Source organism: Ambystoma mexicanum, chromosome 5p, assembly GCF_040938575.1.
Source record: "Ambystoma mexicanum isolate Mex_15411 chromosome 5p, UKY_AmexF1_1, whole genome shotgun sequence".
NCBI lineage: Eukaryota > Metazoa > Chordata > Amphibia > Caudata > Ambystomatidae > Ambystoma > Ambystoma mexicanum.
This window is the reverse complement of record NC_090930.1, coordinates 547,421,478-547,437,224: the sequence shown is the minus strand read 5'-3', so window position 1 is coordinate 547,437,224 and position 15,747 is coordinate 547,421,478. Positions and strand designations below refer to the sequence as shown.

Sequence of the window (15,747 nt, the reverse complement as noted above, 5' to 3'; positions counted from 1 at the left end):
TGATCCTTCATCTGGCTCTCTCAGAACGTTACACCATCTTAAAAGAAATCACTGCTTGTCCAGTTGGTCTGATGTGAAGCAGGGTCTTTTGGAGGCTTTAAACAGGTTATCTCTTCTAAATACATGATGTCATTGCTTTATCTGGGGAGATCCATGGAAAGATTAGTAGATGCAGGCCCTACTGGTCCTGGGGCAGTGTTGGTCCAAGTTTGAGATGGTGATCATAGGCTGTCTCTAAATCTGTAAGCAGAGTGATCGCGGCTGTAGAGCAGCAATACTCACTGATAGAAAAGGAGACACTATCAGTGTTGTGAGATGGTAAACACTTTCTCATACACATATTAGGGCAGCCTGTGACGGTATCACTGACCACAAACCATTAGCTCCCATAATGTCAGATGTGTATGTTCCCGGATCCATCTTTCCGGGCCGACTTTATGAGGATCATACTGAACCTATTTAAAACTATGGACATTCTGTCAGCTAGAACTTCCATGAGCTCAAAGACCCTATGTTGTAGGTTCTGCAAAGACACTGCCATGGCTGAAAACCTTCCTCATTTGTTCATTGACTGTACGGCCCTGACACTTATCAGGACAAGATATTTTGGGTGCCTCCTCGAAGGTTACAGATCCCTAGCAGCAGCAGAGTGGTGGTTCATGTTGCTGAGAGGGGAGAGGACCTCACTGACCATCGCAATAGTAAAATTCAAAAGGGAATTTTTCAAGACCATGCCTGATGAATGACTAGTGGGGGCACCAAACTAAACTTGGGGACCCGGGAGAGTTTCTCCATTTTAAGGCCTGGTTTTCGTTCAAATGGGAAAACAAGGAAATGTTTACTTATTTTTCGGCTTGCAAACGTTTTATATGAAATAAAATAAAAAATAAAAAATGCCACGGATGTCCAGTGCCCACCAGCCAGGACTGAGCGATTGTTCCTCCAGCGTTACGATTATGGGGTGGTGCTGTGCTACAAGGCTGGAGCTGACGACTGAGTGGACTACCGGTCGAGACATCCGGCATGCTTGTAAGCAAAGAAAGTGTGGAAGTACACTGAGCCAAACAGCATGTAGGGTTAGTCACCTGAGCAACAATTTTAATGTCCATGTCGTTGGAACAGGTAAGGCAGGCCATTCTTGAAGCTCTTTGTGGTGTCAGATTTCAGTTGTCATTGTGCACAGATAGCCTACTCCCCAGGGGGTTGAGAATTGTCATGTCACATTTGTCAATTGGCCAAGTTATTACTTTAGCTCATGCTGACCACTAAGGGACTGCTAAAAGGAAGACAAGCCAGATGGAAGAAGGTGCGATTAGCATGGTTGCAACGACTGGTGGAAAAACACATACAGCCACGTCTGTGGTGTCACGCAACAGCTACCAAGAACATGGAACCACCCCACACAGTGCCCATTGAGTAGATAACACTGCGGGTAGGAGCCTGAACTCCCGGCAGGTCAGACCTACCAGGAGGTTTGGCCCCTACCAGCAAACTCGTAGTTTGGTTGTCCAGAAAGGGTGCAGTATGTTGCTACTGGCACGCTTATCTCCAGACCGCCAAACTTGTAATGATGCCCATAGTGTATATTTGTGATGGTGTATAGTACAATGCCCCATTCATCCATTTATGTTACACGGATGAGGTGTTCTAGGGGAGAAAAATCAGATCTACTATCTCACTTCACGCCTCAAGAATAGCACCTTCCATTGACTCAGATAAGGTATAAAAAACAGGTAATACACAATGAAGAAGAATCTGCGAGGGGAAGATTGCAGAACCTGAGGATTTTAAAGTGGAGCCCTATTCGTGTACAGCTGAAATGTGCACATTACACAATATCTGTCCCTTTTGAGCCCCAGGCATGGAAAATTACGAGCATCAATGGGTCATTTGATTTTCATCAGGATTTCCAGCTGGTTTAAGAAGATACCTCCAGAGGCAATGAGTGGCTCCAGTGACATAGGGACTGAAGACCCACTTTTGGATAGAGTGGGAAGGCAATAAGATGAATAGCGGAGGGTTGTAATACTACAAAAGGGTCATCCTCTTTAAACTCAATCAATTGCACCCGTCTATTATTAATATTGTGCTAAACAAGGTCACAGCAAATGATGAAATTCATTCATTGTGTGTGAACTGTGTATGTCTGTTCACAGAAATATTTAACAAATAGAAACATTTAAAACAATACAAATGTGAGGGAGGAAAACATTTTGACAAAGACGAAGTCATGTGACACAGCAATTATCCACAAAGAAAACTCTTATCAAATAGTGAAAAATCATTCCTGATTACAAGGTATGGACTGGGGAAACCCAGTATTATTTAGCAATTAGGCCTATTGACCCAAGTCCAACACTTTATGTAACGTGCGATTTTGAACCTGCCTATTGTGATCTGTGCACTGCCTTAGTTAAAAGCACACCTGCTTATTGCTGATTGGGTACTGCCTGCGATTTTGAACCTGCCTATTGTGATCTGTGCACTGCCTTAGTTAAAAGCACACCTGCTTATTGCTGATTGGGTACTGCCTGCGATTTTGAACCTGCCTATTGTGATCTGTGCACTGCCTTAGTTAAAAGCACACCTGCTTACTGCTGATTGTGCACTGCCCGCGCTGATTATAAACCTGCCTATAGTAAATTTAAAAGTACACTTGCTCTCTGCTGACTGTGTACTGCCTTAGTTGAATTCGAACCTGCCTATTGTGATCTTTGCACTGCCATAGTTAAAAGCACACTTGCTCACTTGTTTTCACATTGTACCTCAGCCCATTCTGTGATTGTTTAATTTAGGTGGACCTGCAGCTAGAGCTGCTCCCACTAACATCTGTGTTTGCACATTGTACTTTAGACCATTCTGTGATTGCTGAACTTGGTTGGACCTTGCAGCTACAATTGTCCAGTCGCCAGTGTTTTAGGCATTTTGCGCTAAAATTGAATCTAGATGCCAGTATGCTTGCACATCCTCAGTGTATTTCTACAATTTAAATGTACTGTATGCTAGCTCACTGTACTCCCTAGTCATTAGTGCCCCAAGCATTAGCATTTAAGACACAACACTGCTTAGACAGAAATGTCCCCTACCTGCCTTATCAGAATCACCTTAATCCTAACACTCATCCCCGCTATACTTAGCATAATGGCCTCTACTATCAAAACTAGCCCCCCCAAGGATAGAAACTTGAGACTCAAGTCCAGACTGCCCAGTTATTACGAACCTGTAAGTAACCATCCGAATAATGCCAATTAAACGTAGTAATACGCAGCCCAAAAACCTACCTCGATTAGTCAAGCAATCCACTTATACCGGCGCTCAAACCTCTACTAAAGTACCCACAACCTTAGAGACCATACTACCTAAAACTTGTCAAACTACTAAACACAACAACTCTTTGACACTAATAGGATCCCTTATTAATGCAAGATCAGTGGTGGCCCACGCCACAGAAATTGCTGACATCCTAAATAATGACAATCTGGACCTACTGGCCATAACTGAGACCTGGCTTCACGATGCAGCAGGACCAACACTAATGCTAGCAGTGCCCGACACATACCAAATTCTCAGAGCTGACAGGCCAAATGCCAGAGGCGGTGAACTAGCCATCATCTTCAAATCTACCCTTCCCATCAGACCCGCCATTCCACCCTCCTACTCATCCTGTGAAACACTCACAGCCAAAATGTCCCTCTCTAATAATTGTACGCTCTCAATCCACCTGATACATAGACCTCCGGGACCGCTAGGCACCTTTGAAGACGATCTAACCAACCTCATAGCCAACAATACTAAAGATCACTCCCAAACCCTACTGTTGGGAGACTTCTACCTTGGCTTTAATGAAACTGACAATAAACATGCAGAGTCAGTCGCAGCCCTGATCAAGGACCATGGGCTTGATCAAAAAGTCCTCTCCCCTACCCACATCAAAGGAAGGACCCTCGATCGGGTATCTGAACTGAATTGTAATATCAGTATTCCAGATATTGCTCCTCAAACATGGACTGATCATTATCTAATAACTTTCTCCGCCACACTAGATCTCCTGAGCCCCAAAATCAACTACACGGTTCCTCCTCTCCCAACTAGAAGCAAGAAGGATATGACTGCTGAAAATATTATCCCTCTCCTCCTTCTAGCCATATCGGGTCTGGAAAGTAAAGCCCTTGACGCTACTGCCCCACTCAAACTGCGCAAAGCAAAACAGGAAGCCCACCTAAATGCCTGGTTTAGGCCCCACCTCAAATCTCTAAGACTACAAAAAAGAAAACTCCAATCTATCTGGCGCCACTCACCCACTGAAAGTAACAAAAATACTCTAACTGAATTTGCCAAAGCCTACAAAAAAGAAATAATCAAAATCAAGAAGAACACCTTCAACGATAGGATTGAGAAAGCTAACTCTAATACTAAAGTGCTATTCGCTATCCTCCGCGAATTGGAATCCCCCATTCAACCCACAGACAATGCCCCCAAAAACAAAATCTGGTGTACCAATATCCAAACTGCCCTCTCTAACAAAATTTCCTTGCTCCAAAGCAAAATTGCAAAATAAAAGGCCACACTGTTACCCTCTGACCAACAAATACCCCAACCTCAGGAGAAGAAGTCTACCGCACCCTTCAGATTCAAGACTATGTCCATAATTGACACAGAAAAAATAATATTGTACCTCAAACCATCCAACTGCAAGGGCGACTCCTGCCCTGCACAAATAATAAAGGACGCAGCTAGGGACTTAGCCCCCTTCATTACCAAGCTCATAAACTCCTCCTTTAAATCCAACACGGTACCTACCAACCTCAAAGAATCATGGGTCCTCCCACTACTGAAAAAACAAACCTTAGACCCCACTATCCCTACCAACTACAGACCTATCACCACTGTGCCGTTTCTACTTAAGATCTTAGACAGAGCCTCTTACATACAAATCCAGGACTACCTGGAAGCCAACCACCTGCTTGGCTCAGGGCAATCTGGCTTCGCCCACTCCATGGGACGGAAACAGCTCTATTAGACCTCAAGACACAAATTGAGGAACTAAAGGATATTGGAAAAACAGCCCTGCTCCTCTTACTGGACTTGTCGGCAGCGTTTGACTTGGTAGACCATGCAGTCCTATGCAACCACCTCGAATCTGCCGCCGACTTCACTGGTGATGCCATTGCTTGGGTCCAATCCTTCTTAGCTAATCGCACTATGCGAGTCTTCTCCACCTCCGACTCGGCTGACCCTATCAAAATAACTTGTGGGTCCCACAAGGATCTTGTGTCTCCCCCACCATGTATAACATCTTCACCAAGCCTTTGTTTGACAAGTTGGACAGACTGGGTGTCACCTACACAAACTACGCAGATGACACACAGATCCTCATACCCCTTTCGGGCGACCACGAGACAGACTCAGCCTTGGTGAACAAGATATACACCCTCATTCAGGCATGGATGGCCTCACATGGCCTCTGCCTCAATGATGATAAAACCGAGATACTAATCCTAGGCTCCGAAGCTAATATCCAAAAACTAGGCCCAAACTACACATCCTTCAGCATTGATAACAACCATATCAAAGTGATGCCTGTGGTTAAAACCCTTGGATTCTATCTGGGCTCCTCCCTCACTCTCAAGAAGCAGGTCAACTCCCTCACCTCCTCTACCACCTACACCTGCAAACTCATCCGCGCAGCCAGACCGTACCTCTCCAGCTCTAGCTGCATCACTCTAGCTAATGCTCTCATCATGTCTAGGTTAGACTACTGTAATGCCCTGTACTCAGGAGCTAACAAATACATCACAGACAAAATTCAAAGACTGCCGAATAATGCCTTGAGAGCAGCACTAAACATCCCCCACAGAGAGCATGTCACCAAATTCAGGAAAGAGGTTAATTGGCTAAAAATAACAGACAGAATCTTACTCAAAACAGCTTCCATCACCTTTAAATGTCTGAACAACTTAGCCCCCCCCGTATCTTATGGATAAAATTACGAGGAAAACCTCCACGGGACCCATGAGATCGGCCAACACCTTTAAACTAGAAACTCCCCGGTTTAAGCGATCGACCGCGGGAGGAACTAGCTTCCCAGTCAAAGCTGCTCACTGTTGGAACAAATTACCTCTTGACCTTAGAACTGAAAAACCGTACCCTAAATTTAGACACAAAATAATTAACTGGTTGCGGGCCAATGACACATAACCTGACTAAACCCACCTACAAGTATATGATACCTAGCTTTATAGTTTGACCTATAAACTTAATCATATATTCAGCTACTAAACAGTCTTGCTAGAATGCTTCGTACTCCTTTAAGCTATGTCTTGTACTTGCACACATGTTTGGATACTTTACTGTATATATTTATTTTTACCTTGTGTTCGGTATACTCATGACAAATATTGTATTACTGTATATATTTCTTTTTGCCTTGTGTTCGGCATATTCATGCCAAATATTGTAACAAGCTTAAGTCTTCATGTACATTGCTGCGCCCGGTTACCCAAGGGTTTGGTGCACATTACCAAATAAACAAACAAACAAACAAACAAACACGTGATGCCTGGTTCTTCCTCACTCTGTGTGGGGGATAGGGAGTAGGCATGTTCCGCCCACTTATTTATATGTATGTGCAGGGCCAGCCCACACTCTGTGAAGATTCTCGCGCAAGGCACTCGACTGCTCGAAGAGACATGACGGACCTGCGCAAAGTCCCTGCAAGGCCCAGAAAAGTCCCACAAAGTCAATTCCATGAATCGACGAAGGGGATTTTGCATGCAGAATGCCATGTGAAGTCACAATTCTGCTTGCTAATTATTGCATAAATCAGGCCCAATGTGTTTTCTGCAGTAGGTAAGGTGAACAGGTACTTGGTTCTGGGTTTATTTGTATGCCTTCTTTACTCATAGTATGCTAAGTGTCTCCTGGAGTTAATGCATTCACTCCAGATGGGGGTACTCTCACAGCTAGTTACTATGCCTGAATGCCCAAGCAGCATGTCCCCAAGAGGGCGCTGCTCTTGAGGTTGCTGCCATGCTATAAATTACATTTTTTCCGTTAACCATTACCTGGGTATAAAGGGGATTCACTATGCTACATTATAGAGGCTCAACTCTGTCAATCAATTCTCTTTAGAAGAGTGACACACACTGGTTCATGTATTATCCAACATATTATCAATTTGTATATGAAAGCTATTTTGTTTCTGTGTAAGCTTTCTAGTCAGCCATATGTTTGTTATTCTTAATGTCATCCAGGGGTGCCTGAACATGGGCAGAATCTTGTAGTATTCTCCTGCTTTCCTTGCCACTCTCATGTGCCTCACACCTGGCCTTCTTTTACCCCTCTCACTGCTGTTGGTGTCACTACCCGCAACTCCCCTTCATACCCAAACTCACATTGGAGTTCCCTCTGCACCCCCCCCTTCATATGGAAAACAACTTCCTGCTACCCCCACTTGACCCAACCCACTTACTAGTAGTTCTCACACCATATTCTGGATGCCCGGAATGTCCCTTTTCTTTTTCCATTAGGGGCCAACATTGTTTTTCAGGGAAGTGGAAAAACTTGGCATGCATGTTCCTTTTCTCTTCAACCCCCCCTCTTCTTCCACCCCTTATTCCCACATCCCTCCTACCCCCCAGTGGTGGCACCCCACCCCTGTGCCCCCCCTCACAAATCTTTTAAAGAGGGCAACCAGCTTCACTTAGCTACCCTTAATCCTCGCTCTGCTATCAAACATTCCTCTGACATATGTCACCTCCTTGAAGACCTTGACCTTGATGTCTTTGCTCTCACTGAGACGTGGTTCAAGGCCCGCTCCGTCACTGATTTTGTGCTTTTGACAGTCTTCTCTTTGAGGGCTACAAGTTCCTGTACAATCCCAGGCCCATCCGGACTGTTGGTGGAGTGGCTCTGATCTTCCCCAAATGGGTTGCTGCCTCCATCATCCCCACTCAAACCTACTCATCCTTTGAAAGCTTAGTCTGCAGGCTGTCTGTCTCACCTACCTTCTCTCTTACTCTCGCTACCATCTACAGACCCCCTGGACTTTCTTCCCTTTTCCTCTCAGAATGGGCCGACCTGCCCTCCTCTCTTCATGCCTCCTGCCCCAAACCTATCTTCCTTGGGGAATTCAACATCCATTTCAACTCTCTCAATGGGGCCACTGTTCTCTTCCACAGTCTTTGAGACACTCTTTCCCTCTCTATCTGTCCCTCTTGTCCAACCCACTCTGCTGGACACACCCTGGAGGCTCTCATCTCAACAGACATCCCTCTCTCTAATTATCTCACTACCCCCTCACTCCTGGTCTGACCACTCTCTCCTGTCTTCCCACCTTGACCTACCCTGTCCCATGATGCCTCCGCTTACACTGCCAGTCTCCTTCTCTGTCATTAGACCGATGAAGTGTGTGTCAGTCGCAGCATTTGCATCTTCCTTCATCCCTCCTCTGCCCCCTTCTTTAGACCTTCTTTGTGACTCTGTTTTACCTAACCTCTATCTCTCTATCTCTAACACCCTGGACATCCTTGCCCCTGTCACGAGGATCTGCATGAAGCCTGCCTCCAAACGCAACTCTTGTTATGACTCTGACTTGGCCGCTTTGAAAGGCAAGTGCAAAGCTCAGAGCGGAAGAGGCAGGCATCTAGCTCATCCTCTGACAAATTGGCTTGCTGCCTACTCCAAAGGCAAAAATGTCCAAGCCCGTATCTCTGGAGCCACCAACAACACGGTTGAACTCTGTAAAATCTGAAAGGAACTTGACAATCTTACTGCAGCCTCCTCCTCTCCTCCCCCCTCCCAGGCCCTATGCTCTGCACTGGCCGGCCATTTTTCCTCAAAATCCCTGGACATCCTGTCCTCTCTGTCATCTGCTCCCTCCCACCACCCGCCCACATGCTCGCCCGCCTCCCTTGGCTCCCCCTCCCCTTTACTCTCCTCTTTCTCTCCCATTGCACCACATGAGATCTCTAGTGTCATGTGCTCTATGAAAGTCTCCTCTAAACAGGTTCTACCCTGCTCCTCCAGAACCATCAATGACAACATTGCCTCTCTCACTCCAGCCTTGGCTGACCTCTGCAACCACTGGCTCCTTCCCTCCAACCCTTAAGCACTACCCTGTGCACCCACTCCTAAAAAAGCCATCTGCTGACCCTTCTTGCCCGGCTAACTACTGCCCTATCTCTATCACCCCTTTCTTGGACAAACTCATGGAGAAGCTGGTCATCCCCAACTGACCCTCCACACAAAAATGGCTATCTGCCTCCACAACCACCAGTCCAGTGTTAGGGCAGCCAGGGGCGCGAATTTTGCTCTCCTAAACACCTCTGAAGATTTACTTTCCAACCTGGACTCTAAGACTCCCTCGGTTCTGATCCTCCTTCATCCCTCTTCTGCTTTTGACACAGTCAACCATTCCATCCTCATAAATGGTCTCCATGATACCATGACCATCACGGACTGTGCACTGGCGTGGCTGATCTCCTTCCTTACAAACAGACCTTTGCAAGTGCAATGGGCCATTTTGTCTCCACCTCACTCTCTACCTGTGGCGTCCCTCAGGGCTTTATCCTGTCCCCTTGGATCTTAAACATCCACTTGGCTCCTCTGGCCCACCTGATCTCCACTTTCTCCATTAATTTCCAGTGTTACGCAGATGACATACAGCTCTCTTTCAAGCTGCATTCCTCCACGTCCTCCTCCTCCCTCATACCTGACTGCCTGACTGATATTCAGGCATAGCGCTTTAACAATGATCTCTGCCTTAATGCCGGTAAGACAGAGATCCTTCTCATTAGGACGCCTGCTCCTTGTTTCCCCCCCCTCTCTGGCCAGACTCCCTGGGTCCTCTCCCCTCACTCTCTTGTGAGGCAAAAAACCTTGGGATCATCTTTGACTCCTCTCTCTCTTTCTCTCCACACGTCATGGACCTTGCCAAGAAGTCACATTTTTAGCTGCACTTCCTCAGGGGCATTCTAACTTTCCTCACCTTCCCCCAAAACATCTCCAGAGCCCTGGTTCTCTCTAGGCTTGACTACTGCAACAGCCTTTTCCTCAACCTGCCTCTTTCCCCCCTTCACCCAATCAACTAGTCCATAATAGGACTGTGAGACTTATGCTTGGCCTCAAGCCCAGGGACCGCATCTCTCCAGCCCTAAAATCTCTCCACTGGCTCCAGGTGAGCACAAGGATCACATTCAAGACCCTTTGCATCATCCACAAAGCTGTCTGGAGCCTGGGATCTCTTTGCATTCAGCTCTCCCTACCTACATTCCTCCCGGCCAGAGTCCTTCGTTCTTCTAATTCCAACCATCTGCAGGTCAAATGCTTCTCCAAGCAGAGAGTGGGAGGTAGATCCCTTTCCTCGGTTGGGTCCTCACTCTGGAACGGCCTTCCCACACCCAAACTTTAGCCGATCTTCTTAAAGTCTGGGAACTTCTCAAGACTTTCCTTTTCTCCTCTCCCTCCCCCCCTTGCTAACTCTTCATCTGCCGCTACTACTGAGGATGGTCCCTTCAGAGCCATACAGGGACCAGACCACCCCCTACCAGTCCCCCCAGCATCCTTTGTCAGCATTATCCCTTAGGCTTCCTTCCCGGACTAGCCCAACTTGGTCCTCCCTGTCTAACGCACTCAATCTCCCTCCACCCTTTCCCATAGCACTTGCTGCCTTAGCCCACCAAACAATTGCCTGCTCCCACCCTGGGGGTTACCCCACTCCTACACTTCTCCCTTTCCCCTGCCCCTGCACTTACCACCTTGGCATGCACTTGCACGGTAGAATTGTCTCAAAGCCAATATAACCGTCTTTGTTGCTCTACTTTTTTGACTCCCATGTCCCCCCATTTTTTCTAGTGGCGCCTGGAAACACTTGTGTATTGGCATCATGCAAATGTCCAATAAAATAAAATAAAAGAAATAAAAAATGTGAGTCACGTCAAACCGGCTTTCCGCAAAGACAATGAAAACATTTTGAGAAATACTATTAGCACCCCAGAAGGATGTGCTAGTATCAATGACCCCTGCATTTTTGCATCTGAGAGTGGTGGTAACAACCTGCTGCCCTCGTTTTGGGCACTGAAGATCAATGGCATTTAGTTTTCACTTAATTGCACTTGTTTTCAGACCAACATCTTGTAAAGGTATTGAGTATTGCAGTTCACAGAAAAGATGCAATGTTGTATTTATTGATGCAAGCCTCCACCATAACTGCATGAACAGCTATGTGATGGCTGCTGGACCGGTTGCCGGCTCAGCCATCATAGCCAAGGACACCCTTGACATCAGAAGAATCCAGGGGAAACCAGGACACAACGCCGAATACCTCCTCATCAAACTCAAAACGTCCCCCAACTCCACCATTGCCTTTCACCTAGTGTATCGCCCACCAGGCCCTCCCACAGAATTCCAAGAAACCCTCATCCATTCTCTGACTCACAACCTGAAAAAAACTACCAAAGTAGTAGTACTGGGTGACTTCAACCTTGGGCTCAACGACCCCCAAGATGCCAACACCTCTGCCCTTCAAAAAGGACTAACCACCTTAGGGTTTGTCCAAGCCATCACTGAGCCCACACATGCTAAAGGTCGGACCCTTGACTGGGTTGCGCAACATAACTGCCCCATTCTCCAGCCCTCCATATCCCCTATCCCTTGGTCAGACCACTCCTGCATTAACTTTCACATCGACATCTCTACTGAACCATCGAAACCCACCATCCTGCTCCCCGCGACACTATCCAGGAGCTCTAAGAAACTAGCTAAAGATACCCTCCTCCCACACCTACAGGTTCTAGCCATGCAACCACCTTTCCCCAATGATCCTGTAATACTAGCCAACACCTTCAACCATCTCATAACCACTGCAGTAGATACTATTGCTCCATTGACAGCCAAAAAAGCCAAGACAACCAAGCATTCCAATGCCTGGTTCACCCAAGCGCTCGTGGATCTTAGATCCACAAAAAGGGCCTCACTTGTCAAATGGAAAAGCAACCCCACTGATTCAAACAAAACCGCCTTCAAGGCCATTTCCAAAGAATACAAAATTGCTATTACGCAGGCCAAAGCTGAATCCTACAACACTAGAATTAATAATGCAGAGTCCGGGACTAAAGAAATCTTTGCTATTTTCAGGGAACTCGAATCTCCCTCTACCCCACCACTCAGCATTGCCAAAGAGGAGGCCTGGTGTAACCAAATTCAAAAAGCTATGCTCGACAAACTTGACTCCCTTCACACCTAAATCCTAGCCCACCAAAAGGTCATCTCCTCATTACTAGCAGCCCAAACGGCTCACCCTACTCTGGACAGACTTAACCAGGCACCTAAATTTGATTTCGCCCCCATGAGCGAATCGGAAGTCACTGCCCTCATTAAGTCTGTTAAGCCCTCTAACAGTAAGGGAGATGCCTGCCCAGCCCACATTATTAAAGATTGTGCGCCAGTCATCGCGCCCTTTGTGACGGCCTTCATTAACTCCTCCTTCCAATCTTCCACTGTACCCAGCTCCCTCAAAGAAGCTTGGTTCCGACCTCTACTAAAAAAAACATCTCTTGACCCACTGATACCTGGCAACTACAGACCCATTACTACGGTCCCCTTCCTCTTAAAGATCTTGGACAAAGCAGCTTATCTGCAAGTTCAGAAATTCATTGAGGATAACTACCTTCTTGGCCTGCGCCAATCTGGATTTCGCCCTCGTCATGGCACTGAAACTGCCTTACTTGACCTAAAAAATCAAATAGACGACATCAGAGACTCAGGCAAACCAGAGCTCCTTCTGCTCCTAGACCTCTCTGCGGCCTTCGACCTGGTGGAGCACAAAACCCTATGCCATCACCTCGCAACCACTGCGAACTTCTCCCCAAAGGCTTGTGCATGGATCAATTCGTTCCTGCAGGAGAGAGTCATGAAGGTTTTCTCAGAATCCTCCAACGCCACACCGAGTCTGATCAAATGTGGAGTCCCCCAGGGCTCCTGCATTGCCCCCACTCTGTATAACCTCTACACCAGACCCCTGTTCTGTCTTCTGGACTCACTGGGCATCTCATACACCAATTATGCGAATGACACCCAGGTGCTCATGCCCCTATCGGGAGACTATCGCACTGATACAGATACCCTCAACACCATCTACTCCACCATTCAATCCTGGATGGCGGAGAACTGGCTCTGTCTAAACAGTGAAAAAACCGAACTCCTGCTGATCGGGTTCTCTGCTACACTGAGCAAACTCGACAAAGAGTATCAGGCCTTCAATATAGACAACACCCCATCGCAGTATCACAAACCATTAAGACTCTAAGCGTATACCTAGAACCTAGCATGACCATGGATAGGCAGGTCAATGCTATAGCCTCCTCAGCAGCGTACCATTCCAAACTGATCAATGCTATCAGGCCTTTCCTCACTCAACAGAACTGCATTACCATAGCCAGAGCTATCATTGGCTCCAGGCTTGACTATTGCAATGCCCTCTTCGTCGGTACCTCCCAAAGAAACCTGGCCAAACTCCAGATTGCCCAGAACAATGCCTTAAGGGCCGCAACAGGCATTTCACGTAGAGAACACATCTCCTTGATCAGGAGAGAGGCACACTGGTTACCCATCAAAGAAAGGGTTATCTTCAAAACCCTTGCCCTAACTCATAACTGTCTTCATGGACTCGCTCCTCCCTATCTTGAGCAAAGGATTCACAAACAAACAGCATCCAGACCCTCCAGAGCCGCCTATGCCAATCGCATCCTGACTCCTCACACGCGTAGAGTGCGTGCTGGGGGGTCAAGTTTCCCAACTATGGCAGCCTCTCTCTGGAATAACCTTCCAAATGAGATCAGATCAATTGAATCCCATGCTGCCTTCTGCAAGGCACTAAAAACTAGGCTCTTTGTCTAGAGGGCTTCCCTTTGTATGATCCCTGTCATATGCTCCTGCATTGAATGATACACTGTATAATACTGTTATGTAACTGTACCATCTAAAGCCAACGTTATTTACTTTCTGGGCCGCTTTTTGTAACCCTCAAGCAAGCTTTCTTAAGTATCCTTGACAGCGCCTCTATGCCCGTGGGATGCAGCGCGCTCTACAAATGCAAAATAAAAATAAAGAAACCCACAGAAATAAATGCAATAAAATGAGAGAGGATTGAAAAGGCATCAGCGTGCCATCCAAGAATCTGAGTGTACAGCGAAACACAAGAACGTTTTTCAAAAGTTGTCCAGAGCCTACATGGAAGCTAGAACTACTAGTGTCAACAGGAACATTCTATAATCTGGTTGTGAAATAGAATTAGAAAAAATAGATAGTGTCCTGGTTGAGTGGCAGTCATCTAAGTGAAGAACCGATGCATCTGTTTCGCATAGCACAGTGGGAGGAAGTTTGGGCTCAAATTTGAAAAGGAGAACAATAAATTATGATAACATGGGCAGTGAGTGGATGCTTTGGCTCAAATTGCAGAAGGAGGAGCACAACAATGACAGTCGGTCTTATTTCAAAACATGGTTGCTGGAGAGAAGGTGACACTCAAGTAAAAATGTTCATTAGTCCCAGGGCGATGCAGGGCGTAGGAATCTGGCAGCATTTTACTAAAGTCTCCTCCATTTGTGCCAATATATCTCGGGGTAGATCGTGTGTATTTCTGCTTTCCAAACCGTGCTCCAAGTCTCATGTTACAAAACGTGTGCCAACATCTATCTACTAAATAATAAAAGACCAAATGTGTGTTTGTCTGATGCGGTCATGCGCAGTAGAGACTGCCTGCTTCACCTGTTGTCACCTCTAGAGGGAGCTGCTGCCTTAGTAAATATGTAGTGGTCCTACTATTGACTGTCTGAAAATGTATTTCCGTATGCACTTTGGCCCGTGTACACGGGCTTTGACACTAGTTAGAAATGATTGAAAATGTACTATGTTTATATTTGATACCCTTGTAAAAGCTGCCTTTTGAATTGTATCCTTGTCTCTGGTCTACAGGTCCGGGATGCTGTCGCAGTAATTCAGTACTTGGTGTGGTTGGAAAAAAATGTCCCGAAGGGAACAGTGAATGAAATATCTGCTGCACGCTATGTAGATGAACTCAGAAGGTTAGTCTGCTAGTCTGATATGTCTGACCACATTATGTTAGACTTTACAACTACCTAGGCCTGGCTCACAAAACTGGTTGTGGCTAATCTGAACAGGTTAAGCGACCATAGAGGCATTGGGGCTTTGCAAAGGGTGAAGTGAGGGATGTGATATTAGGAGGGAGGGTGGATGTTTGAACACATCATTGGGCCTCATTGCGAGGCTGGTGGTAAGGCAACAATGGTGCCGTTGCTACCGTACCACCAAACTAGAAGTTTTTCTTGCGGGTGCCCTTTCAGCCACCAGGTCTGACCTGGTGGCCGTATCGGCACCCGCAAGCAGCACAGGATGGTAGCACTGGTACCGTTATTAACAGTAACCGTGCTACCACCCTCCCCATTCCCATTCAGCCCTATGGGGCCGAATGGGGATTGGGAGCCCCTTATTACTGGCACCCGCGAATGGGCAAATAACGGGTCCGCCAAACTCTGCATGACCCGGTAATTGCCCATTCGTGGGTGCCGGAAAAAAATGGATACTGGCGCCATCTATGCCTGTATTACAGGCACGGCTACTGTCAGCCTCGTAATGAGGCCCATTTTCTTTGAGTTCTATGAAGCTGGAGTCTGGAGCAGGTGTCACTTACCAGAGTAAAGTGGACTGATAGGAAAACTTGGGGTTATT

General features: G+C 46.6%; 1 protein-coding gene across 2 annotated transcripts in view; it reads left to right on the top strand.

Moving 5' to 3' along the window:
- LOC138481081 (xaa-Pro aminopeptidase 2-like) overlaps window positions 1–15,747 on the top strand; it is a 633,999-nt gene that overhangs the window by 413,649 nt on the left and 204,603 nt on the right. For both annotated transcript variants that reach the window (XM_069612976.1, XM_069612977.1), the window contains one exon: window positions 14,974–15,083. In XM_069612976.1, the coding sequence (XP_069469077.1) occupies window positions 14,974–15,083 (110 nt within the window). The remainder of the gene's footprint in view (window positions 1–14,973; window positions 15,084–15,747) is intronic.